This window comes from Cariama cristata, unplaced genomic scaffold (assembly GCF_000690535.1).
Source record: "Cariama cristata isolate BGI_N322 unplaced genomic scaffold, ASM69053v1 scaffold2540, whole genome shotgun sequence".
Lineage (NCBI taxonomy): Eukaryota > Metazoa > Chordata > Aves > Cariamiformes > Cariamidae > Cariama > Cariama cristata.
In genome coordinates this window covers 5,476-29,625 of record NW_009592780.1, presented here as the reverse complement: position 1 = coordinate 29,625, position 24,150 = coordinate 5,476, and the positions used below count along the sequence as shown (strand labels likewise).

At 46.9% G+C, this 24,150-nt stretch overlaps 1 protein-coding gene across 2 annotated transcripts; it reads right to left on the bottom strand.

Moving 5' to 3' along the window:
* Positions 1-498: 498 nt before the first annotated feature.
* TNN (tenascin N) lies at positions 499-24,150 on the bottom strand. Of its 2 annotated transcripts, XM_009710065.1 has the most exons (16): positions 23,739-24,150; positions 22,379-22,756; positions 18,973-19,236; positions 17,898-18,083; positions 17,285-17,374; positions 15,110-15,373; positions 11,496-11,759; positions 10,226-10,489; positions 8,524-8,787; positions 5,784-5,914; positions 5,132-5,264; positions 4,110-4,261; positions 2,890-2,986; positions 2,051-2,218; positions 1,205-1,368; positions 499-615 (listed from the first exon to the last, which is right to left on the bottom strand). In XM_009710065.1, the coding sequence occupies exons 1-16, from the start codon at positions 24,148-24,150 to the stop codon at positions 499-501; spliced, it is 3,348 nt and encodes a 1,115-aa protein (XP_009708367.1). The 2 variants fall into 2 exon arrangements, with proteins under 2 accessions (XP_009708367.1, XP_009708442.1); XM_009710140.1 differs by lacking the exon at positions 11,496-11,759.

Here is a 24,150-nt window from a genome sequence, read left to right as displayed (position 1 = left end):
AGCCCAGGGACCACTCAGACATCTCCGGGAAGTAGTTTCAGGTCATGGTGCTCTCCACAGAGAAGCAGACCTGGCCTCTTCCCACAGTTACAGCTTGAGCTGAATGAAGCCACTGTTCATGTTAACAGAGCTCAACTCTTAGAGCTGCTCAAACCAGCAGAAAGAAGAACGTGTGTCTGCAGAGGGGAGCCTTGGGCCACACAGGTCTCTCCTCACAGGGAGAGCAAAGTCCAGTTGTATTTTCGGCTCCCAGGGCCAGGAAGGGGCATCTGTGCTGGGGCAAGCATCAGGTAAAGCCAACTGAGTTACTGGGACTGTTTGGTCAGAGGGATGGACTAAAAACCCAGTGCAATGTCCTGCGAGACTGCTAGCAAAGACAGGCTCCCTCCAGCAGCTGGGCCAACGGGAAGAAAACACACACACACAGAAATAGAGGTGTCCAAAAATCTTTGCACTCCAGGCCAGTCTCTCACATGCATTTTACTAACAACTCTATAATTATGACCTCTTCTTCCTCCCCAGGACTGGCTCATTACTGGGAGACTGAGGACGGATCTTCATCTCAGTAAAAGGGATGGAGAATTCATGGCCCTTCCATGGCTCCCAGTTCACGCCCTGGGAAAAGATCAAGGAATTTCTTTTACTAAAGCAGCCAGACCAGGTGTTAGGAGTCTACCACTGCCCCTCCTCTAATACCATTTAGCCCTCCAATAAACAGAGATGTTTGTCAGATTTTGACTAATTATAATCAGTCTTCCAGACATCCCAAATATAAATCAAATCTCTATCCAGTTTGGAACAGAACAGGACTGAGCCATCTTCAAGCCCAAAATAAGCCTGTACAATGAGATGCACACAGAGGCATGCACTGAAAGCCAAGGTATAGGCTACATGAGACAGTGAGCCAGCATCCTAGTGTGGCTCCCAGCGAGTGTTCTTTCATGTGTTCCTCTCAAAAAAAAAAATCAAGACAGCTCCACCTGAAGTATCTCTGCCCACAAGAACCAGGAGGCCATGAGCTCCAGTCCTCTGGATCCAGGGAGGACAGAGTAAGAGCTCTAAGTTTCCTTATGGATCATTTTCCTTTCAAATGAAATGAGTTAGGATAGTCTGGGCAATCTCTCCAAGGAGAGACATCCCCCGCCATGTGTTTTCTCAAGGCTAGGGAGAAGAGCCGACGGCCACACGGACCTCTGCCACTCACCTCGCTGTGCTTGCTCTCCCCATATTTCCCATTGAGGTTGGCCAAGTGGCAGTTCTTGTACCACCACGCGCCATGGTGCGTCAGAGCACAGTTGCTGAGAGCCACATCGTTGTCTCTGTCCCATGTTGTGAACTTCCAGCCGTTGTGGTACGTCATTGCATCCCCTAAGGGAAGGGAGGAAAGCCGTGAACAGGAGTAAGATACCACAGCAGCTCAGCCTGAGGGCTTATACACCCTTCAGGCAGAACACAGCAGGCCTGTCAGGGGAAAAGCAAAAGCACAGGATAGGTCTGGACAATAATTTCTAAAGGGCTGCTCTTAAAGGGCGTGTCCAAGGGCTGGATCCTCCTGGCTGAAGATCTAAACCTTATGGCAAGAGGATATTAAAGGATAAATGCAAGACTATGGACACAACAGCAATGGCAAGGATTTACCAGTGGCAGAAGCCAGCACCAGGATAGCTACTGCTGTTGAGCAAACTCCCACCCTGAATAAAAGCCACTTTCTTTGTACTTCTCAGCTGCGGAGCCCCAGAAGTTGCTCCCCCATCAGCACAGGTTATCTCAGGGAAACGCTTCCCAGTCTGCCTTTTCAGCTGGTGTGTCACCGGGTTACAGAGCCCTCTCTTCCCCATGAAAAAGCAACTCTTCCTTTTTAGGAGATGGGCCTGTGGGCACACTCTCCTCAGTCTTCCTAGGAAGTACAGGCTTCTCTCCTCATAGAGAACCACATCTGATCTAACCACACCTAACGAGCTCTGGTGTTGCTGGCAAAACAAATACACAGGACCCAGCATTCGCTTCCCTGTGCTAAGCGGAGACAGCACAAGTACAAGGCACTCCTCACCAGCATTGCCTCTGTAATTCCCCACCGACAGCCTGTATCTGTCCCTGCTCGAGGCAACCTGGAAGAAGTCGTAGACAGCGTAGACAGATTCGGTGGCTGTCCGCAAATCCACGCGGAGCTCATAGCGGATGGGGCTGCTGCTTGTGAGATTGTGCAGCTTGTCAAGACCTAGAACAAAAAAAGAATTACTCTTAAATGGGAAAAGTTTGTTCACCATTGCAGTCCTGGACTCTCAGCCTGTGGCCATTTTGGTTAAGTCAGCAATTTCCTGCCTCCCTCCTTCCCTGCTTGATGCTGTCATGATATTTCGTCAAGTTTATGTCATCTTATCTCATTTTCTGGCAAAAGACAGCAGTATCAGAAAAAACAAACAGCCTAAACCAGCACAAGACTGGCTGTAGCACAACATTATTTTCCCCAGAACATTTAAAGCCTATTGCTCCAAAGACCTTGACCTATTCAGTGTTGGATTCTCTGATTCACACAGAGTTCACTAACAGAACAAGACAGACAAAAAATGACTGAGTACACCAAATTTTGTGTAGTATCCTGGTCTTTTGCATTTTCATGAATGCAATCTCTTTATTTCCTCTCTCGTAGGAACACACTTTCCAGAGTTTAGCTTGCTCTGGGACTGCTCCAAAGCCCAAAGATACCAGTGGAAATACTTAGCGGGCCTTTAGAGATTCCTGAATGCTTCATTGGCATTTCTAGGGAAGACACAAAAGCTGACAGTTCAAGACTGCAAGCTCGGGGTGGGGGGGTTGGATATTTCAGCATTTAGATGCTTCTACAGAGCTAATCTTCACCTCTCCACTAGCCACACTCATGTACCATACCAAGCCAAAATTCCCCAGTGGGATCTCCAAAGCCTTCCACATAATTTTTCCAGCGTTTGTAAAAATCCACCTCGCCAGTGCTCCGCCTCTGAAACACCTGCAAAGCAAGGATTGCTGAGTGAGAGTTCCCGACAGGTTGAGGAGACAAGGAGGATGGGAATGAGAAATGCTCATCCTGATTCAAATGCAGACGAAAAGGTGAAGCATTCAGGAGCAGACGACTGTAGCTGACAGTACACTGCCCCTGAGCAGGGCACACACAGGAATCCATTTCTGTTTTCTGACTGCATATAAGCACTAGGCTGAATACTTAGTTGTGCAAATTTTAGTTTACTTTCCAGAAATGCCTATGGACAGCACAAGTCTGAGCGCACTCTAAACACTGAGACAAAACAGGCTTAGAGACAAGATCCACAAGACATTTGGGGTTCTAAACTTCACCAAAATCAGAGGGACTTGGGCAGTAACACACAATGATTTATTTCAGTGGAGAAAAATCACTTATCGCTGAAAACGAAAGGTGAAAAAGGGAATAAAGATTTTTTTATTTGGTGGTTTAGGGAAACAGCTATCACAGAACCTCAGATTCACTCCTTCATGTTCATACACATTCCCCACCTCAAAGCATCTGTGCTTCTGCCTCCAGATTCCTTTTAGCCACTCAACAACTACCGTGTAGTCAGGGTCCAGGTGTATGCTCACAGCACTAGCATTTAAAATACTAACAGGCATCAGGTGAACTGCGTTAACTGTCCATACAGGTAACCTTACACTGTGGTCAAGATGATATTATATAGCTTAGTTAACTCATTTTAAAATGGCAGTTAAGCCAAGCTCTACTACCTCATGTTAGGACAGAGCTGAATCCACCCTCACAGACAACTCCATGACCCAACTGGCAAGAAGTAACGCACTAAGCTGTCATAACTCAGTCATTGTGCTCCATCAGCAATAACAGAAGCCTGTACGGCATTCATGACCAAACAATGAAAAAGCCTTTGAGTCCTTCAGCCTCCCTCAGCATGCCTACTGACACTCTGAGGGGGTACATCAGCATCTGCCACCCTTCCTAAAACCTGCCGCTCCATCAAGGCAGGAGCTGAAACGCAGCAGTGCAGTAGAGCAAAAGGAGCCTGAGCTAACACCAGTACCAGGTCCACCTGATTACATTCATTTTTTAAAAAAAAAAAGAAAAAAAAAAGGAGCAGAGAATCACTCACTATCCACCCGCCTCCATCAGTGGTCATGTCACAGTACACCTGCATCGGCCTGCTGCCATCCCCGTTGAGGTAAATGGTGTACACGCCGCTGGAAGCGTCTCTGTCCTGCTGCGCCTGGCTGCAGTCCGCGGGATACGGGTAGAGGAAGCTAACTGTGAGAACAGGAGGGGCAAAAATTCTCACCAGCAAAGCAGGCCACAGAGTCAGAGGAGGCATTTCGCACCCTTAGGAATCTCCTAAGGGTGACAGTACAGGAGGAGAAGTAAAGAAAGCAGTAGCCGCCGCTGTGCACTCACACAGCACCCAGTTGTATCAGCAGGTTGCTGCTGGCAGCCTTCCCCGCCGCCCGGGAGCTGGCACGTGGATAGGGGCCCCAGCGGCTGCAGGAGATGCAGTCTTGAGTCGCAGTGAGAGCGGGAAGAGGAGCCCTTGTTTGTGAAGGTGGGAGTGCCAGTAAACAGGGACTTTAATTTCTCTGCGTTTCACAGTTTGTCCACAGTTGGCAACCCCTGAGGGCACCGGCACAGTACGAGAGGCTCCCACAGCAAGCCGGCGTGAGATTTTGTTTGATTTGCTGCCATTCTGGTGTGCATCTCCTGACCTCTGAAAACAACCTGGGCAGCCACCCAGTGCCACAAGAGTACTTAAACAGCTGTGCCCTACCATTACTAGGATGGTGCAGAAAGATCTCTAGCGTATCATCATGTCTCCTGCCCACTTGGCAGCTCACCAGCAGGCTTTGTCCCACACTTGGCTAGCAAGGTTTGCCAGCAGCACTGACCAGCGCGGGCAATCTCCACTCATGCTATCCCATTGTGTTTCCAAGCCTCCAGATGGTGTGGCTTAAAATGGACACCCAGCCAGGGGACACATCATTGATTTGCTAGACTATGGTTTGCTTATGATCACGTAGTTTCCCAGTGCATCTGTAGAAAATGAACTCCATCTCTGACCTCTACCATAAAAGCACACAACAGCTGCAGAGCACAGGGAAAAGTGCAACATCCAAGGCCAAGTCCTACCTGTTGAGAAAGTACCGTCTGTCTTTCTGCTCTGGTGATCTCCCTTATAGGCCATCACAAAGACGGTATAGCTTGCTCCTTGTTCCAGTCCTTCCAGCACAAACCGTTGTTCGCTAGGACCCAGCTGTACTTCCTGCCAAATAAAACAGATGGAGGGTCAACCCAACTCTGAATAGCATTTACCTTTTCTGGACCACAGTGCCTCACACTCCAAATGCATTAATGGGCATTTCTTGTAGAGTTCAGACAGGCACATTCACTGTCTATCCTTGAAACATGGAGTCCATCTCCTCTGAAGGAAGATTGGGGGCAAGGTCTCGAGAAACACGACAGGATAACCTACCCCTGGTGGGTGCTGCTCTTCCAGGTAGTAACAAGTTAGAAAAGCAAAGTGAAGAAGCAAACACATTCTCTGCACCTGGAGATCTGTTGGGAAGAGGTGTTCCACTGTCACAAAGTCCTTCCACATCTTCTACTCATGACAGTAGCACATCTCCTTCCTTAAGATCTCCCTCCCTGGGCTGTGGATAGCATAGATTCCGCCTCAGAATTGTTTTTCTGTGGTCCATATACCCACAAGACCGAACTGGCAGAGCCCGTAATCATAGGGGTGATTTCAGTGGGGTCTGCAGGACCAAGGAATTCACTGTACCTTGCTTGTGCCATCTTCACCCTGGTAGATCAGAGCGTAGCCATCAATCTGTGCTGCAGGAGGAGTCCAGGTAACCACGCCAGTAGAATGAGTCACATCTGATACACGGAGGTTTTTGGGAGGGTCAATCTCTATGGAAAAAGAAAATTCAAGTCCCGTTGCATAAATGAAAGACAGCAACTGCAGGGCAGGGCTTGGGCTGAGCTTTCAATGCCTGATCCTGTTAACTGGGAATTACAGAAGTCACCCAGTGACCTTCATAGCTAGCAAGCAGCAGAAGCCTAGACCAAACATGGCAAGCTCTGCTACAGATCTGGTTTGGGATGCTTGCTGAGCCCTGCAAGTGGGTCAACTGTACAGGGCCCTGGAGGTCCTGACACGTCTGCCTGAGAAGTCTCCATCAGGCTTATCTCTGAGGAGCACTCACAGACAGCTCAGGTTTGGGGTCTGTGCCTTAATCCTGGAGTACAGCCCTAGTATGGCCTGCTGAGAGCCCCAACCCCTTGTTTCCCTACTGCAGATGAAGAATGACTTCACAGCCTTTATTGCTGTCATGCTTCAGCCTTCTTTAGTAAACACAGGAACACAAAGAAACCCACGGCTTTACAGTTTAGTCTGTGCTGTACACGGGACATCAGCTCCTTCACCGACATCAAAGGCCTAGCCAGACTTTTCCTGTGCAGTCAGACTGCCCAAGTTCAGCATGAGAAGGAGAACGGAATTATTTTTAAGCAATGCCAGTTCACAGCAGTTGTCGAAAAGCACCTTATGAGATATCCACAACAGGGCTGCAGTGCTCCTCTCAGGATAAAAGCAATTTCTAAAGCTCAGGTGGATGTCACAACAATGGAAAAGCAGCCTCTCCCTAATTTTCATACTGTGTTTGCTATATTCTTTGTATTTTGGGAACACCTTAAGGAACACAATTTAAGGAGTGAGGTTTGTCCGGCTTTCCAAGTTTTAGAGAGAAGGTTCTTGGTGGGCACTGTTGGCCTTCAGGGAAGAGTGCTCCAAGCCTGAAGTACAGCTGAGTTTATAGCAACCTATAACTGAATAATTCATCTCAATTCCCTGCTCTTCCACAAACCTCCCTGGGGGACAACGGCCATGTCACTGTCCGTCGATTCAGCTCTCCATATCAACCAGGCAACAACACTTCCCAGACCTTTAAGAGTGCTATGAGGATAAACATAACAACAATTCTAATGCATCGGTGAAATGTTACAGTTGTGAAAAGGCCGTGGAGAAAGACAAGGCCAAGCTATGTCTCTCTTAGATAAATGAGAAGAGCGGAGCAGTGTAGCTTCTCCCAGGAACTGCTGCACTCCTCATGCACAGGGTTACTACTTAAAACAGATACCAAGGCAGAGAAGAAATCAAAATACCACATATAAGGAGAACAACAGGGACAGTAACACCAAAGTTCACACAGCATGTTGTTTAAAACACTGCCTATTCATTCTGGCTGAAACCACCTTTCACTAGGCTCCTGAGTTAAGCATTAGTTCGTTATCTAATGAACCCATGCTTCGTCTGGGAGACCGCTAAACAATTGCTCTAGGTAAAACGACCCAGAAACCTTCTCGGAGTAGCTGACTACATGTGTACCTCCCGATGGACAGAGGAGGGAGCTCAAAGGTACCAAATCCATCAGGAGAAGCAAGGGACGGGAAGGGCACCCTTAGGGTCACCACTTTCACAGCACTGCTCTTAGGCCACAGTCTCCACGGGTGCAGGAGGTCACGGCAGAATGCTCCCTGACACAGCCAGTCTTAATGCTAGGCAACAATTAACCATCACCTTGAGCAAGAAAATACGTCTGTTCCCCCCGCCCCACCTTAGAAGTTGTATTGTTTTAGCAGAGTCATCATTACTTTTGGAAGTACACTGAAAGCAAACAAACAAAAAAGTACATATTTTTTTTGTGCAGATATTTTTTTAAAAAAAAATCCCTACTAATGCTAGATGTATTCCCTCTCCCAGCAGTTTCACTTCATGTGAAATTTCCAGGTGTCTCCATTTTCATTCCAGTTCAAAAAAATGACATTTCAATTTGCTGAAAATCTCCTTGCATTTCTAGTTCCAGATAGGTTCAGTCTTTTGACCTCAAGAGATCTCCATTTGTCCCCATCAGCTGCCCTCAACCTCTGTAAGCACTGGGGAACTGCTTGGCCTCTTGCCCTAAATCTAAGCTTCAGTTGCTCATCTCACACCAGCTTGATTCACAAACTAAGAAAAAGTACATTCGCAAGGCCAGTGGATATGGAGTGATCCTGAAACGTTCCCAGTGCACCACAATCCTTACGGCCGACTGAACAGGACAGATTCAAGCCTGCTTGGCAGTCTCCTAGGACCAGTCTAAGGTCACGGAGTCAAAGGGCAGGCCGTTATTTTTAACTGTCCCCAATTCTAAAATGGTTTGACTTTGGTTGTTAAACCTCTGTTATTGTTAGGCTTGATAGCAGCACATGATGCACGGCATGCTTTTGATTAAAGGCTCGTGAAATAAGCTGGGTACCATTAGCTGTCATCACTTTTGTATTATGACATCTGCCTCTTCTGTGATCATCTACAGCAGCAATCTCTGTTACGGTAGTCTGTACTCATGCATTTATCCCCAGAATGGGTTTAAACTGTGCATCTTCATTACCCAGTAATGCAAAGAGAGATCACGAAATGTAAAACAACAAGAGAGTAGGGTCCTTCTGCCCCATCTCCTTTCCCTTCTGCCCACAGTTACCTGTCAGTATGTCAGTGCTTGCACTCTTGCTCTGCTTGCTGCCCAGCTCTGCCCAGAGGTGGATGGTGAACTTCATGCCTGGTTTCAGTCCTGTCAGGGTGGTAACGCTCCTGTCCTTCCCCACTTCTATTTCTTCAGTGTCCCCATCAGCAGAAGTGTAGCTCACCATATACCTGTCTATGGGAGCTTGGACGCCATCCCAGGAGATGGTGGCCGAGTGCTCTGTCACTTGGTCAGTTACCAGATTCTTTGGGCTGTCCATTTCTAAGAAATAAAGTGCAGAGTAGAAAGTGTGGGTAACTAAAATACACACGTGTTCCCCTTAAAACTTTTGCTTTCTAAAGCTCCAAGATCCTGCCCTCAGGAAGCAAAGGATGACATGGACTAACTCATCTGTAGCTTTACTGGGTCTCAGTGGCTAATCACCATGCTTGCCATTGACAATGAAGAAGTGGAGTAAGACAAGGTAAGGCACTGAGGCACGGCTGTCTTCAGACAGAGGCCTCGGGAGTAAAATATCAAGTAGAGATACAGGGAAGAACCATTGTGCAGAAGAAGGTCCAACTGAAATTTGAGGCTATTTTGAACCCAAGTTCTTATGAACCTTAAGGGAGATCCATTAGACCAATTATTTGGGAGCATGCATGGCCCTGGACTCCTGGCTGACACAGGCACAGTGAGGCAAAGAAAAACATGTGAGAGACTGAGGCAGTTCCATCACCCTGCTCCCTTTTATCAGCCCCTCCCACAAATATGTCTGTTTGAGCTGTGAGGTGCCAGCAAGGTGTAACAGTTCTCTGCATTATGACTGACGAAGGAAGTCCTTGGTAAAAGAAGTGGTCGAGGGAGAACATAATCATAGCTAATTCACCATGTGAAACTACATTCCTCCTTCCATAGCTGCAAAATCACACTCCAAGATTTCCACGGGTTACCCATGAGAGTGTTTGTGCCTGTCCTCTTGTTCTGCCTGTTTCCTTTCCCTGCCCAGATACAGATGATGGACACCACGTCTGGCTTCAAACTAATCAGGATAGCAAGACCTGTGTCCTACCCCATCTCTCCCTCATTCCCAGGAAGCGTTAGCAGTGTCCTCTGCCAATCAGTCAGTCTTCAGCCTAGCTAAGCAGCCAACTCCTGTAAGCAAAAGCCTTGATTATACAAATGGAATTACTGATATTTAAGAGACTTTATCCAGGCTCAAACCATTTGCTACCCTTTCATTTTTTCAGAGAAGATGATTAAAATAGGGATGTTTCCTTCCAAGCCTTGATGCATTGATAAATGCTATTCTTAGCAGTGACACTTGTTGAACCATCCTAAGTTTAGGCAGGATTCAACAGCAGTAGTGGATGCTGTGGGGCAGAGCTCAGCCACACCTGCAAAGCTTAGCATGCCTGAAGACCAAGAAGAGCAGGCAAAGCTGATCAGCAGGGAGCACAGTGCTTTAGCAAAGGGCTGTGAAGCTCACACTGGGCTGATAGCTTCTGAACTTACAGAGCAGTCATTAGTTCCTAAAAGTTCTCTAAACTCGGCACCATCTCTATCTGGAGCTTGAAGGTGCCTGTAGCATGGATGTCCCCACATCACAGGTGACCACAAGACAAACTGCTGTCTGCAACAGGCCAGAAGACAGGCCAGAAATTGAGATCACCTCCACAACATCGTGTCATGTAGAGGCAACAAAGATTCTCTGAAATACCTGTCACTGCCTCAGTGCTGATCCTCTTGCTCTGCCAGGTTCCTTTCTCTGCCCAGAGGAAGATGACATATTCAATGCCAGGTTTCAGTCCTTTCAGAGTTGTGGTAGTCTCATTCTTTCCCACTTCCATCTCCTCGGTGTCACCAGCAGCAGAGGTGTAGTTCACCATGTACCTATCTATGAGAGCCTGGACCCTGTCCCAGGAGATGGTGGCTGTGTCCTCTGTCACTCTGTCAGTCACCAGGTGAGCCGGGCTGTCGATTTCTGCAGAGACAGTTAAAAGTGAAGAACACAGGCTGTCATAGTCAGGCTGTTCTGTGACACTCCTTCTCCTCAAGGGCCTTGCCAGGTTCCTCCTTTTTCAAGCCCTATTTTCTGACCACACACTGTTTCGACCCACAAAGCTGGGAGCTGTCAGGGTCTGAGGTAGTTTGGCTGCGTTCTGTCGTTAATCCTTGTAGAAGCTTTCCTAGGGAACACCACAGCCAGTCCTGACCTGCACAGAAGAGAACCCTCGCAAAGCAAGATACTGTTACTTTCTTGTTTTCTCACGGTCACAAGCCTCCGAAGCTCACTTTCTGGACAGATGACACGTATGCGAGAGGATCACCAAAGCTCTTTTGTCAAGAGACCAGGATGATCCAGGTACACATTTACTCATCTTCCTTCAGCAAGCCCCTGACCTAGAGCATGGGTCTTGTAAACACTTGCAACTGCTTGCAACCAATTCAGACATTCAGCTCTACAATGTTGTTATAAACCAGTAACCCTCACGCTGGGCAGATCACTACATCTTCTTAACCAGGACTGGCCACACAGGGGAAAAAGTCCCGGTAAGAACAACTGAGGAGCAAGGATTAATCATCCTATTGCAAGAAAAGGTGTCCTGCATGCTGCTGATCTCTCTGCACTTCAATTTCTTCATCTGCAAAAAGGAACTGAGCATTTGCATGATGAAGGATAAACAAATTAACCAATTAAAATAAAACAAGACTGTACAAATACATGAGACACACTGCTGCAAAGGCTTCGTTTTCCCTAATCCCTATTAGTATTCACAACACAGCCCATTTGTAGTATGTACAGGTAATTAGAATCTCTCTGTGATGATGGTGAATAGGTTTCACAGCAAGATCCACTAACCTGAAGACTTAATCAGTTAAGCCTGAATCTCCCTCTGCTGCGAACCCATCTTGGGATGGACTTATTCAGTGTTAAGGCAAAGCTGGGCTGTAACTTATACTCTTAACAAAATCCATTGCCCCCTTACCTGTCACAGCCTTGGTGCTGGCCCTCTTGCTCTGTTGTTCCCCCTTTTCTGCCCAGATGTGAATGACGTACTCCACGCCTGGCTTCAGTCCTGCCAAGGTAGTGACATTCTTGTCTTTCTCCACCTCTCTCTCCTCTGTGTCTCCATTAGCCGAGGTGTAGCTCACTCTGTATCTGTCTATCGAAGCCTGGACTTTGTTCCAGGAGATGGTAATTACATCCTCTGTCACTTGGTCACTCAACAGCTCAGTTGGGCTGTCGATTTCTGTAAGCAAAAGTTGTAATTATTAGAAGTTTTAGTATAGTGCTGTGGTAATCACAATGGTCTAAAGATACAGACAACGCAAGTTTTATAGGCAGAGGTAGTATGTTTTATTAGACTATCAAATATATTTGGAAAAAACAGATAAGCTTTGGGAAATGATTCTATGCCCAAAGACCTGAAAAGGGCTTGTGTGTCCAAAAGTGTGCTTTTTTTTTTTCTCCAGCTCAAACTGGTATATCTAATAGAAGTTTTCTCTTTAGCTATAAATTGTGTTTTGCTCACGCAGTGTAAATAACTGACACAAACAAGTACCATTGGATATCACCATTTGCGGAGCCCAATCATTTTGTACTGTTGAATATAGCGCAAGGTAGATAAAACAAGGGTGCTAACAGCTTGCAAGTCCTGCCATTCTTGACACGTTGGTGAACACATTTGCATGTCGGTGCCAAGGTGGCCGAGCCTTGGCAGGGCCAGTCAGCCCTCTGCCTGTGGGCTGGGTGAGCTGGGCTGCTGATTTCTGCAGGAACAGTTAGGAGTGAAGAACACGGGTTGTCCCAATGAGGTTACATTACTCCGTCCCCTCAAGGGCCCTGCCGATTTCTTCCACTTCTCATCCTTTATTTCTTACCAAGGATGGGCCTGGACTACAAAGCTGGGAGGTGCCCAATTCTGAGGTATTCCAGCTGGGGTCCAGGTCTCCTCCTCACAGCTGCAACAGCAGGGCTCTTTGTTGGGGAGCAACAAAAGCACAGCCAACGCTACACGGGCAGAGAGGACAGCCCACCCAGAGCGTGGTGTGACTGCCTTTTGCTTTCTGAGGATCACAACCTCTTGCCTGGGTTGCGCTGGGAATTAACCCCAAAAAACCAAATCACCTGCTCAGAATCTGTCTGAAATGCAGATCCCCTGGCACAAGGTTATTTCATTCTAAAGCAAAACTTCCTATCTGTCACAGCTCTGATGCCTGCTGGGCTCCTCTCTGCCCAGAGGCCGGCGGCACACTTTTTGCTTGGCTTCAGTTCTGTCAGAGCTGTGATGCTCTTGTCCTTCCCCACCTCCACATCCTTTTGTGTCCCCATCAGTTGTGTTGTATCTTACCAAGTACCTGTCTATCAGAGGCCCGACTCCATCCCAGGAGATTGTGACTGTGTCATCTATCAGCCATCTGGCTGCTACATGGACACTAGACTGGCAATTTTTTTTAAGAGAAGGTTTCAAGGTGAAAAACCAGGCAATGGCAGTAGTCAGGACTATGTTCACATTCTCCACTAGAAAAAAAAAAAAGCCACTTTCAATCTCCTCCCATTATTACAATAGTTCCCCTGCCCTTTTCACAGATGGAAATGTGAAGCTAGATTTCACTTCAGTCACTATCACAACACAGCCTGCAGGAATGTGGCCCTTCAAGGACAGCCTAACAGCCCATGACCTTTACACAGAACATTTTGTTGTTGTTGTTTTATTTTTTCCTTCACTGAACTGGCAAATATTTCTTAGCAGCCTGAGCAATGAAGGACTTGCAGATGCCTCCCAAATTATGGGAACAGCATTTCTTATTCTGGCTTATTCTGCTGCAGGCTTTAAACTCCGGGGCACAAGTACACAACCATCTGACAGCCACACTGTCATTTACCGCACGCCAGCTTAGCTGCACTATGATTTACCACACATTAGCTACAGTAAAAGTTGTGATTTTCCACCTGCGTGTACTAATCTCACCTCTTTTGTGAGATGAAAATACATTACTTCTCATTTTAATGAAAGATGCTGAGGCTCATTTGTGTCACCCTAGAGCAGCGCACACAGGGAACGTGTTTTGAATAATCACAGCTCTGCTAGTTAGCAGTGGAAGATGCTCACCTCTGGCAAGAAAAAAATCAAGTGAATAATTTTCTGGTGTGATAAGAAAATCAAGTTTGTTCCTTAGTTATAATTGCACTGCAGCTGGGTGTGGGTTTTGGTTGCATGCAGACAGAGTGCATTTAACCCCTTAACTCCCTGGGTGGTCCAGGAGCTCCCCAGCCAGCCACCTGTATCAGTGAGAACATGGGCTGGCTTGAGACAATGGACTAACTTGAGAGTAGCTGATTGACTGAGCTTCATAATTAAGCACTGAGTGATCCTTACTGGTCCCCTCTGGGTGGAGACTTCAGACAGCCCTATAAATTCCCCAAGGCAGCTCCTGTTGTGTTTAAGTCTGATTTATATGCTTAAATGTGTTGGTTAACGTCCTGAGTGGAGCGTCCCAAACACTCCCCTAGGTAACTTCTGCTATAGAAGGGCAGACTGCCCATAGATCAGACATTTGTAAATAGTCAGTAGAAACTGCTCCTGTACACACAGCCACATCGGACTGTGGGTATTTCTCAAGCCAGCTCGACAGCATCAGTGAGCAAAGGCCGACCCTGGGAGAAGGAGACGGTTATGCTCGTTGGCAGGAAGCCATGGGAGCAAGAAGTGAAGCTTTAAGATACAGAATACAGTTAGCAGAACACAGTGGTCTGTTTCAGCAGCTGTTTGTAAAAAAGATTAGTCTCTGGCCTTGTAGATGAGAAAGTTGCTAAAGTTGCTATGTCTGTAATAGTTAAAAAATGCTGTAAGGGAAAATTACTGAAGCACAGGTACAGGCTGACACGTCAGCCCGCTGTAGAGGTATAAAAGGCTTGCTTGATTTTAATAAAGGGTCTTCGATCCGCATTCGGAGTCCATGAATCAATACGCCACATCGGACCATGGCTGCCTGGATTATAAGAACTGAGCAAAACAGCGGTTCAAGGAGTTTCCCAATCCAGTTGCAGATGCTGCTGCAAGCACCCTTCCAGTGGAGACCCTGTCACCAGGGGACAGCGACCAAATGTCTTGTTCAGGAGATTTGATTCCCAACATCATTCTTAATTTATACCATGATCCAAATAAGTTTGTTTTTCCTTTTTAGCAAATACTAAATACTTAGTCAGTCTGTCATGACTATCTGTGCAAAAACATGTATGAGCCCCTTGTCCTGTTGGAGAAAGGCCACAACAGTCACCCAAAGAAAAGCTTGGGGATGGTTTATGGCATTTTAAAGGCAAGGCACGAATTACACATTCCAGTTATGAGGCTTTCGTTTTGGCTGTGTTTCACTGTTCTCTGCACCGATAGTAACTGGTGCCTTGCCATAGGGCCTCAAAACAGAGTCTTCAAGCTGAGCTGGAGACCTGTTCAGCCACACTAGTAAGAATGAGATGAATTTTTTGCCTCACTAAAAACCTGTGCAAAGCAGGAGAAGTTTTAGTAAAACAAGTAAAATTGTTGAAGGAGTTTAAAATTCAAACTTGTCTCCCTCCACTGCTGCTACTACAACATACCTGTTACAGCTCTGGTGCTTGCCTCCTTGCTCTGCTGGGGTCCCTTCTCTGCCCAGATGTGGATGACATATTCCATGCCTGGCTTCAGATCCAGTAAGGTGATGATGTCATTGTCACTCCCCACCTCTATTTCCTTGGTGTCTCCATCAGCTGAGCTGTATCTCACCATGTACCTGTCTATGGGAGCCTCAACTTTATTCCATGAGACAGTGGCTGTATCTTCTGTCACTCGGTCAGTTGCCACATTGGTTGGGCCATCAATTCCTGACAGAACATTTCAAAGTGCAGGATTAGGAAACTCCAGCTGAATTAAACCACTACAATACCTGTCACGACATGTGCACATTTCCTTCATTTTTTCCTTGCTGCTTTGGCCAGCTAAAACACAGAGTTGCTTAAGTTCCCCCCTAAAGCCATTCAAGAAAGAAAGGCATCCATGAGAAACCAGCATGGTCAGAGCAGGGAGAAAGCAGGACTGTTCTGCCATTTAGATGAAACTTTCCTTTTTTTTTTTCCTGCAGGAAGATCTTGCAGGCTACCCGCCTCACCTTCCATGGGTTACCCACTTGAGCATTACCTTCTCACTTGCCCTCCTCACAGCACCAAGTATAGGCCCCATCCTTTCTCTGCCTCCAGTGTCAGCCACTTGTTGCTCTTCCCTTTCTGCCCACCCTGCAGATCTGTCTCTCAGACTCCCCCAAGGCTTCTGCTATTTTAGGCGATGAATCAGAGTTTAGCAGTAGCTCCTGCAATAGTTGGTATTTGTCTTAGTCGCAGCTCCTAAGTTCCAGAGGTAACCTAACAATATGAGCAGCATTACTCATTGGAGATTTTTTTTTTTCTTGCCCTTTTTAAGAAGTCTTGCAGCCCCCATGCCTGTGAAGAACAGCTTAAAAACACAAGCCGAGGGTGTTCCAAATAATCAGAATCTACACAGGGAACAAGAGCAGCCTTAAAATGGCAGTGTGGAGGTTGTAGGTTTTGTTATTTTAAAATCAATTTTCTTTTAATGGAATCATTTACAAGACAGCCTTAGGAATGTCAGGCCTGATTCGGGATTCTTCAGTCTTTGGATGATGCATGCCTACCCTTTTTTAAGAGCTGAATTTTAGGGTTTCAAGCTCACTTTTGCAATGTAATAGCTCAAAAATATTCTGCAGGTTTTTTTTTTAAGACCTTGAAGCAATGATGAACCGACAGGGTTTCCAGATCTGCTTTAACATTCAGGTCTGGAATGGCTAGGCTGCCAGTTACAAGAAAACCAACAGTCACGGAAGAGTAGAACCTGCCAGGCCTTCTGAGCTGTGCTGAGCACACAGCTGGAGCAGAAGCCAGCAGAAAGATGCTTCTGTGCTCTCCCCATGCTGGAGATGACTACGTCTGATGCTGGCGCTGTTACAAGAAGCAGCAGTCTAAAGCCTCAACCTCTAGGTGCCAGCTACAGCCTCTTCAGTCATTTCACATGTAAGAGGCGAAGACTTGAGCTACCACAGAAATGCTAAGGCTGTGCTGCTGTGCAGCCCACTGGACAACTTCACCTCCCTGGGGGCAGGTCTATCAGGCCAGACAGCGAGCTGGGACCACAGTCCTCAGTGGAAATGAAGGCCTGGCAATGGTGTGCTAATCTGCCGCTCAGTCCAGCTGTTCTGTTCCTTCTTCCTTACTGCTCCTGGGCTCAGAGACCAGGCAAATCATCAGCAGCTAAAAGCTGCGAGGCAGTCAGCGGCAGCTGCACAGAGGATCCACAAGGAAAGGCCGTATCCAGACCACAAATCAGGTGTGCTAGGTTTAAGCCAGGTCATCCTGTCAGTGATCTAGTTAGGGAAGTCATGAAGCACCAAACTTTGAGTTACTGCTGGACCTAGCTCTGAGCTCGTTTGAGGGTTGTTATTACATACAGAGGCCAGCTTACTATGCTCATCCTGTGTCTGGCTGGAGCTGTTAGTCAAGGGTGAAGTTACTGTAGGTTTAAAAACCAAGGCAAAAGACTGAGCTAGGGCTAGGTTTAGTGTTTAATATACAGCGTAGACAAGCTTAAACGAGGTATAAGCAGACCTGGTTGCAGGCCATGTATAAAGAAGCAGCCAACTGTTCACCTTTTGTGCTGCTATCTTGACAGATCTGTCCCCCAAGCCTTTAGTAACATCACTATCATAAAAGAAACTTTCCACATACCAGTCCTACCACTCACTGAGGATGGTTTTCCCTCTGTATTGTCTTTCACGGGTATGACAGTGACCTCGTACTCTGTACCAGGTTTCAGGCCTACAAAAAGCAAAAGGGAGCATTACCAACAATTAGCGAAGACAGCAATTTTTCTTAAAGAAAGCTATTTTGCTTAGTCTATCCAGTTCTAGGCTTGTAGCAGAGAGGAACTTTCTATCTAACTTCCTTTTGTCTTGAGAATGCCTTAATAGCACGGTTGGTCCAGGCTTGCCCTTAGGGCATACGCTGACTATAATAAGTGGGGATTTCCATAACATCAGTGTTACCAGCTCCGAAACAGAAGAATATACTTTATTCCTAACAAGGACAGAATTAAAGCTGAACGAATGTGCCTTGACACTTGCTATCCACAGGGCACAGAAGCTTTCTCCCTGTGGAGACACCCATCATTATGGGATAGGGGAGCCCCAATAGATCTCTCGTGTGCGGATGGCCAGTTTGCCTTCACCTCGTGCATGCCGTAGGCCAGGGTGAGAAGAATTGTCTCAGGACTATGGTCTGACTGTCAATCAATTCTGCCACTCCTGCCCCTGCCCAGTTCGCAATACCCACAAGTACTCACCAGTCATGATGTGTCTGCTCTTAGGGTCATTGCTTTTGGGCACCATGACCTGCTTCTCATCCATCTCCAGCAGGGATCTGAACTTCAGCTTGTAATAATCCACATCTGTTGGTGAGTTCTCCCACTCCACTTCCAGGGAGTGCTCCGTCTCCTCTGTCACCCAGATGGCATTGAGCGCAGACAGGACTGAGAAGGACAGCAGAGGGCCGTGAGGAAGGAGGATCAGCACCAAAAGGTGAATATAAGATAGGAAGGTGCTAAACAGCCCCCATCCTTCCCTAGTCGCCAGCTCTAAGACCTGATAAGACCTGAGACGTTTTCCTGAGCCTAACTGAAGAGCTAAGGAAGTACAGCACGATCATTATTTCAAGAGGCTTAGTTTTATCCATGGTAACACTCCAAAACAAGAGTTTTCTGGCTCTCAGCTCCCACCTGTTATGCTAGAAGTAAGAAAAATGTCAAAATAACCAAACTTTTCACTGTTTTTGCCAAGTGCAGGCAGACAGCATACTATCAGCTGCTAAGAAAATGCCACTTCAGTTTGAGAGAGAGAATGCATCAAATATACAGTCTTTCCATATCCAGCCTCCTAACCTCAGTAGCATCAGGCTCATTCAGTTCTGGGAGGAGACCATGAGGAAAACTCACTGCTGCAGGCATGTTTGGCAAATTAATACCTAGGAATGACATCTTGCCTACTTTAATGTCCCTTCTGCATCCAGTCGAACAGTGCATTATTCTTGACAACATGCTGGCCTTCTCTTGCATGTATTCCTGCTTCCTGCAGCAGGCAATGTTATGGATTCCCTGGAATTCAGGGGTGTCAATGCAAGTAGGATTTGGACAAGATAAAGGGAGAGACAGGAAATTTGCAATACATTCAGCCCTAACGACACATTATCTGGCCACAGATTCTCTAGAAGAGAACATGGCAAAAAAATGCAGCCGAGACTGGGAGGAAAAGTGCTCTCTACTGCTCAGACAGGATGTTACAAACCTGCAAAGCCGAACAATTCTCTCCACTTGTTTGAATCTATAACTTCTAACTCTGAAGAAAAAGACTGCCTGCTCCTACCTGTACTTGCTTCTAGATACTTGGGCTCACTGGCAGTCCCCTTCTTCACATGGTGAAGTGTGACATTGTACGTGGTGCCAGGGCGGAGACCCACAATCTCATAGCTGAGCTGCTCTTTGGGCACATGGACTTGTTTCACCAGTGTCTCATACCCTACTGGATAATAGCTAATGAGGTAATTATCCACATCAATCATTTGATCCCAGCTGACAGCCAGAGAGTTCTCTGTGGAGTTCAGCAGCTGCAGGTTCTGAGGAGCGAGCACTACAAGAGAAACAAAGAAAACCACTGCAGTGAGGATGCTGTCTTAGCATCTGGTCCAGGGCTCACATGGCCAAGAAAGAAATTTTTTCAAACCTATTTTGAATAAAAAGAGAATGCAAAACCGGAATTCCCAGTCTGTGGTCATTTTGGATTTGTCAATTTCTTTCTGCCCAACAGTATATCATTAAATGCAAATGAATATTGCTGTCAGTAACAAATACAGTAATTTCCTGGACACTCTCTTTCCAGCTTCTAAACCCATACTCACATGAAGCAGCCCTTGAAAGCAGTCAATGTACAACATCTGTCAGAAAGCTTACCTGATTTTAATTACAAGTAAGCACATCATAAACAGATCAAACCATCTACCAGCTGTATTTCATTAGCAAGGCACTAACCAACAGCAAAAAATAGATAGCAAGTGCCTGTAAAAAGGCATGTATCAGCAACATCAGGTCACACAACATCATTAGACTCTTCTCTCTTGAAAGGCAGCATTAATTCCCTTGTGTAATTCATAGCTGTCACCAAATTCCGCCCTCAATATATGCATACCATTGCTTTTGACGAAAACTTTGTACAAAATGTGAGAAGATTCATCCTGCCTCTTCTTGTGATATAGAAGCTGGATTTGAATAATCCAGCTTTGCAGTAAAATAATAAAGAACCTAAATACATATAGTGTGATTTATCCCTTGTGTAAGCATAGTTTGGAAGAGGATTGTATCAGCCTCTCTGAAGAGGAGAGCTGTGGCATAAGAAACCAGTATCACCTGTTTAGGACAATGCCTAGGACAGTTTGTGTTTCCAAGCGGGACGTTTTGACGAGGGTTTCTTGCAAAGGCGGTGACTCTCTAGCCCAGGAGAACCCGTTTTTGCAAGGTGGTTTTTCGCTCTGCCCTGAGGTGCACCAGAGCCGTCTTCTCCAGCCGAGGTGACGAACCCAAGCACTTCAGGACTCGACAAAACCGCGCCTGGTCAGGGCCGGGGGTGTGAAGGGGAAGGAGGCACTGCCTGAGCTTTGTCGCCCTCGCAAACCTCCTCCTCTTGCTCTCCAACAGCAGAGGACCTCCAGCCCGAAGCCAAAGGGTTCCCCACAGGCACGGCGCTCATTGCTGAGGGGAATCAGGAGGCCGGGTGGCCGTGGGCCGTGCCAGGGTCCATCTTGTGTTCTGCCTCCTCTCACCCATCTCTCCCCGTCAGGCAGCTTCTCCTCGGGCAGCAGGCTGAGGCCCCAAAGGCTGAAGCAAGTAGGAAACCAGGAGGACATTTACAGATCCAGCGCTGGGCCGAGAGCTCACACGGGGGCTTGTGGGGAACCCTGGCTCCCCTGGGAACAGCCAAGAGTCCCTCTTTATTTTCTTCTCCAATTTCCCGATTACAGCATCAACACAAAGACTTCCTGATTAAACTAATATTGTGCTGAGATACCAAAAAACCTGGTTTTTTTTGATAATATCCCTGTTTTAAACTACTGGTTTATTCATCTTCAGATATCCCACAGTGCTATTCTGGAGTGCCAGTAAACCAAGTCCAGAAAGAGCACAGGCCAATACCTGCTGTTCAATGTGTCCTTGTCCTCTATTTGTCCTTCAGAAGAAATGGCAAGACATTAATTATACTGTCACATGCTTGACAGTAACTTCTAGATGTTCAGACATTCCAGTTACCTTGGCAATACACAACAAAATATGTCATTCATGATCTGAGACACACAAAAAAAGAACATCACCATAATAATAATAATGATAAATAAAAACAGTGCTCAGTGTAAATCTCCCAGGATGCAGAAATCTAACCCAAATTGGAACAGAAAAGGCAATTTGACACCTATGGGAGAGGAGCGCTTGGCTACAAATGCTGCGATGGGGACCATTTGCCTTTGGACTTAAAAGTTTTTAAAAGGAGTGGAGGCATCGTGCTCGGAAACAGTAGCAAAATGGATTGTGCTATATGCATTAACTGTAGTGCTTGCTCACTCAGAGAACAGAGGCCACTTTCACAGCTTGTAAAAGAGCTGCAGGCATTGTGTAAGGAAGAGGATCTAAGGCTGGACCCTGCCAGCCCTTTGGGAGAGGCTGGGTGGGCAACAATTCTCTGGGACAATTGTTTCTGCTCTGGGAGAGACCCCTCTGCTTGCCACCTCTGTAAAGGTGCTGCCTCCTGAGGAGCAAATCCCAGTCTACTGACAGGGGAGAAGGGTGCTGAAACCACGGAGAAACATCTCTGGATGGTGTGGAAGGGGTGGGAGGAGTGAAGTTTTGATGCAGAGCTCTTGTTTGGATGGAGAATTTGAGCTAATAATCTTTTAAATAAAAGGTGAGTCTCGAAGCAGAACGATCAAAGGCTGAGAGGTAAGGGATGATCCAGAGCAGAAAAGACCTGTGAGCAAGGTCACTGCAAACCCTTACTGAGCAATAACCTGGTGCTCAGCGTGTGGCTGTTACATACTTCTCCTTCACGAGGAGCTGTGAAGGATTAGACCAAGCAGTGACATGCTGAGAAGGAAGGGCGGCTTCCACGGTAAAAGGCTGAGTGCTGAAGCCTGGAGTATCAACCTGTGGTTATAGGGAGATTATAGCGTTTTCAGAATTAAGCAGAAACCACTGGACACGCCTCAAGGTCAGCTCAGTCAGGTCTTCTCAGGCAAATCCTACTGCCTTGTAACAAAGCAGGATAAGAGAGAATTTCCCAAAGACCTCATGTCAAAGGGAGGTTCTTTAAAGGATTTATGCATCCTTTGTCTCACAGGTTTTATCAAATCAACTGCCTTATCAGCAAGCAGTGCACGCTGCAGCAAAGATTATTTTACCTTCTATTGTCTCATTTGTATGCCAAGAAACAGACTCCGTCTCCCTCTCTCTAATTACAGGCTCCACACCCAGTTTTGCTCTCTCCTCCAGCTGCTACACACAGGCTTGTGCTAACACTACCTTAACTGCATTTCCCCCTTTCCTCAATTCAGAAATGTTTCCCAGGCAATTCTTGAAGACAAGGACCCAGTCAGCAACCACTAGCCCAACAGGAACTCCGAGAGGAACATGGTGACCCCAAGCTTGGCTTACCTACAGGATTAACCAAATGTTTACTGGAGGTAGGGAGGGAAACTCAGATTGAAAGAAAGAAGAGAGAAATAACTTACCCTGGGAGCAGTCAAGGCCAACGAAGCCATCGTGGCAGTAGCACTCTCCCGTGTCACAGAACCCATTGCCACTGCAGTCCCCGGGACACCGTTTCTCACTGCAGTCCTCTCCAATGAATTCCTCGTAGCACTGGCAGACCCCTTGGGCTGTGTCACAGATTCCGTGGTCGCTGCAGTTCTCAGGACAGAGCTGATGGCTGCAGTCCTCACCAAAGTAAGGTTCATCACAGATACACTTCCCACCATCGCAGCGCCCACGGCCGCTGCAATGGCTGGGGCAGGTGGGGTGGGAGCAGTCGCTGCCCTCCCAGCCCTCGGCACACTTACAGCTGCAGGTCTCGGAGAGAAAAGTCCCGTGGCCGCTGCAACGTAACACACCTGGCCAGAGCAGCATCAGGATGCGCAACAGCAAGCGTGACACACCGATGAGAGAAAATAAAGAAGAAGAAAAAAAAAAGTTAGGAGCGTAGCAATGGGCAGGTAGTGCAAAGGTGTTTCAAAGTCATTAAAGGGAAAGCATAAATATCACTGGAAAATATGGGCTGAAAAAGACCTGAAGACACCGCCTTGTCCATCTGCCCCAGGTCCAAGGAGGGACCAGCTCTGCCCTTGCCTTTCCCAACACATTTGTTTATAGCTGGCAGGAACAGGAATGCAGATTCCATGCCCACCCTAGAGAGTCAATTAGAAAGCTTTGCACAGTCTCTAACCTGAATCTTCCCGGCTGTAATTTAAGCTCACCATTTCTCAACACAGTTATAAAGATGGAGAGCGCATTATTCTCATCTGCTATACACCTGCATTTTTCATGTAGGCAAAGACTTAGCACTTCTGCCTGTCTCCATTCCCCAAACAATATCCTAGAGGCCAGGCGGTATAAAACTCCGATCATGGGCACAGCCAGTGGCCACCACAAAACATCATCATCATCAACTCAGCTCTTCTTTTAGTCAGTTACCAAGGAGGTAACTGCAAAATTCTGGAGGCAAAAATGAGAAAGGAAAAGACAGCATCAAGAAGTGCTGCCTCCATCTTCTACCCTCCTTGTACTCCAGAAATTCCTCCATTGAATCCTCCCACCTACGTGAAACTCAGGAACTTGTTCCCTTCCATTTCTGGGAGATGCCTGGGGAGATTTCCCCTCTCCTGGTTGCAAAAATTGTATGTCCTACCACATTTGGGGACCTTTAGATGTCCTTTCACATCACAGAAACCAGAGCACCATCCCATCTGTAGGACTCGAGTATTTCACCCACGGAGAACCCCCGATAACTTTGACAAATGGATTCCAGTCCCCAAGTCTCTGCAGTAAACAGGCTGTATCTGGGACGTAAGAACAGATACTGCAATTGTTACTTACCTTGGCTTCCCCCACAGCACTTCTGAGGGCTGCAAACCTCTCTCAGCTCTGCCAGTTCTTTCTCAAGCTTCTCCATCCTTTCAAACAGACCCTTAACGTGGGTCAAAGTTTCACAGTCCCCTTTGGGTGTGTGCACATGGATGTTGTGCCTAAAGATTATATTCTGCTCTTCGTTTTCCTCAGCCTCTCCAGGATCTAGCTGTACCCCGCTGCTATCTTCATGCTGTAATGGATCTGCTTCCACTGTAATCTGGGAGGACATGGGCAAGTCAATCTTGTAGGAGTGGCTGAAGGATATTCTTTGACCATCATTGGTGCAGTTGTGAGATGCAGGATGTTGAACGGCAGATGTCTGAAGAGCACAGCACAGCAATACCCCCAGTGAGAAGGCAAGCTGGCCCTGGAAATCCAT

What these genes read in the sequence shown, in the direction of transcription:
- TNN (XM_009710065.1), bottom strand. Translation starts at nt 24,150, where the DNA reads ATGGATTTCCAGGGCCAGCTTGCCTTCTCACTGGGGGTATTGCTGTGC. An exon ending in AAGCACCAGAGCTGTAACAG is followed by an intron (nt 11,760 to 15,109) that starts GTATGTTGTAGT and finishes TTTTGCTTACAG; the next exon opens with AAATCGACAGCCCAACTGAG. An exon ending in AGACGGTACTTTCTCAACAG is followed by an intron (nt 4,262 to 5,131) that starts GTAGGACTTGGC and finishes CTGTTCTCACAG; the next exon opens with TTAGCTTCCTCTACCCGTAT.